General features: G+C 40.0%; 1 protein-coding gene across 1 annotated transcript in view; it reads right to left on the reverse strand.

Moving 5' to 3' along the window:
• The window catches only part of RCC2 (regulator of chromosome condensation 2), a gene marked incomplete at its 5' end in the record, with an annotated part of 7,933 nt that extends 5,062 nt beyond the window's left edge, over positions 1-2,871 (reverse strand). Inside the window, 3 exons of the mRNA XM_026862922.1 lie at positions 1-114; positions 237-380; positions 2,562-2,871. Coding sequence (XP_026718723.1) covers positions 1-114; positions 237-380; positions 2,562-2,871 — 568 coding nt within the window. The remainder of the gene's footprint in view (positions 115-236; positions 381-2,561) is intronic.
• Positions 2,872-2,874: the final 3 nt, after the last annotated feature.

Here is a 2,874-nt window from a genome sequence, read left to right on the forward strand (position 1 = left end):
GGTTCCGGCCGCAGGCTGCCAGCACGATGGCTTCACCCCCCAACACCTCGATGAGCTTCGGCGCTTCCACCCGCTTCGTGTCCCCGTGGCCCAGCTGCCCTTTTTCATTGCGACCTAGCCAAAAATAGTGATTTTTTTTTTTTTTTGGCAGCAAAACGAGAGGACGAAGCCTCCTGGCATCACATTGGGATTTTTTTTTTTTTTTGGGGGGGGGTGCTCCCCCCCTCGCCGCTCACCCCAACTCCAGAGCTTGCCCTCGGCGGTGATGAGCAGGCTGTGCGCAGCGCAGGGTCCCGACACCACGCTCCGCACCTGAATACCTGAGAGACACCCGTACCTGTGCGGCCCCCACAAGTTCTGGCCCAGATTACGATATGCAACTGTAGCAACAACAAAAAGGAAGGGAAAAAAAAGTTATTAAATAGAAACGCATAAAAGCGAAGCAGAAAAAATTAACAATGCAAATGCATAAAAAGGAAGCAGCGCTGTTATTTTGCTTTGCAGGGGATCCAGCACACCCTAAGTTCTGGCCCTGATTATGCTATGCAACTGTAAAAAAGACCATCTCAAAATACATTAATTAATAAAAGTAATAATTAAATATACATGCAGAAAAAATAAGCAGAAGAAATAACTGAATGCAAATGCATAAAAGGGAAGCAGCGTTGCTGTTTTGCTTTGCAGGAGATCCAGTGCACTCCAAGTTCTGGCCCTGATTATGCTATGCGGCTGCGGCTGTAAAAAATACCCCCTCCAAAAATGTTAATTAATAAAAATAATTAAATATACATGCAGGAAAAAATAACTGAAAATAAATGCATAAAAAGGAAGCAGTGCTGTTGTTTTGCTTTGCAGGAGATCCAGTGCACCCCAAGTTCTGGCCCTGATTATTCTATGCGACTGTAAAAAAAAAACAAACCTCAGAAAATATTAATTAATAAAAATAATAATTAAATATACATGCATAAAAAATAAGCAGAAAAAAAACCCTGAAAATAAATGCATAAAAAGGAAGCAGAGTTGTTGTTTTGCTTTGCAGGAGATTCAGAGCCCCCCCAGGTTCTGGCCCAGGCTACAATATACAACTGCAACCGCCCCCCAAATTAATAAACAAAAATGTAATTAAATATAAATGCATTAAAAATAAGCAGAAAAAAAACCCCTGAATATAAATGCATAAAAAGGAAGCAGCACAGTTATTTTGCTTTGTAGAAGACTCAGCATACCCCAAGTTCTGGCTCAGGTTATGCCATGCCAACTGTAAAAAAAACCCTTCAGAAATACTAAATAATAAAAATAGTAATTCAATAGAAATGCAGAAAAATAAGCAGAAAAATTAATGGAATATAAATGCATAAAAAGTAAGCAGTGTGGTTATTTTGCTTTGCAGGAGACTCAGTGCACCCCAAGTTCTGGAACAGATGACAATATGCAACTGTAAAAAAACCAAAAACCAACACACTCAAAAATATTAATAATATTAATTAATAAAAAATAAAATTAAATATAAATGCATAAAAAACCCCAAATATAAACGCATAAAATGTAAGCAGCACTGCTGTTTTGCTTTGCAGTAGATCCAGGGCACCCCCAAGTTCTGGCCCAAGAGAACACTATGCAACTGTAACTGCCTCCCAAATTAATAAATAAATAACAATTAATTAAATATAAATGCATCAAAAATGAGCAGAAATAAATTAATTGAATATAAATGCATAATAAGGAAGCACCGTGGTTATTTTGCTTTGCAGAAGATCAAGCGCACCCACAAGTTCTGGCCCAGGCTCTAATATGCAACTGTAACTCCGCTGCCCAATTAATTAATTAAGAAAAATAATGAAATGTAAATACATAAAAATAGGCAGGAAAAAAAATGGAATATAAATGCATCAAAAATAAGCAGCGCATTGATTTTGCTTTGCAGGAGATCTGGTGCCCCCCAAGTCATGGCCATGATGACAATATTCAACTATAAAAAAACCACCCCCCCCAAATATTAATTAATAAAAAATTAATTAAATGCATTTAAAATACATAGAAAAAACACTGCACATAAATGCATCAAAAATAAGCAGCGTGTTTATTTGGCTTTGCAGGAAATCCAGCACGCCCCAAGTTCTGGCCCAGATTATGTTCTGCAACTGTAAAAAAATGTTAATTGATAAAAATAATAGTAAAATATAAATGCATTAAAAATAAGCAGGAAAAAATAATTAAAGGCATAAAAAATAAGCAGTGCGTTTATTTTGCTTTGCAGGAGACCTTGTGCACCCCCAAGTTCTGGCCTAGATTCTGATATGTAACTGTAACACACCCTCCCCCCCATTAATTAAATGTAAATGAATAAAAATAAGCAAAAAAATTAATAAAATTAAAAAATAAGCAGCGCGTTTATTTCGCTTTGCCGCAGCCCCAGCACAGCTCCACATCTCAGGTTACGATATGCAACTGGTTTAAACAAACAAACCCCGCAAATATTAATTAAATATAAATAAAAATTAAATATAAATTAAATGTCAATGCATAAAAGTCCCCCCCCGTGATGCCCGGGGTGCCCCCACCTTGCTGCTTAGGCACTTCTTTGCGGCCGATCAGGTCCCAGTTGGTGGCCCCGAAGATGAGGAGCTGCCCCCGGCACCGGGAACCCTCCAGCTTCTGCGGGGAGCCAACACCGTCAGGGGGACATCGGGGACACGGGGGACGTGGGGGACATGGGGGACACGGGGGGACATTAGGGATGTGATGGACGTGGAGGACATCAGGGACATGGGGGACAATGGAGATGTAGGGGACATCAGGGACATGGGGGACATGCAGGTCATGGAGGACATTAGGGATGTGATGGACGTGGAGGACATCAGGGACATTGGGGAC

The sequence above is a fragment of the Athene cunicularia genome (genome assembly GCF_003259725.1).
Source record: "Athene cunicularia isolate RWA chromosome 21 unlocalized genomic scaffold, athCun1 chr21_part1, whole genome shotgun sequence".
Taxonomy (NCBI): Eukaryota; Metazoa; Chordata; class Aves; order Strigiformes; family Strigidae; genus Athene; species Athene cunicularia.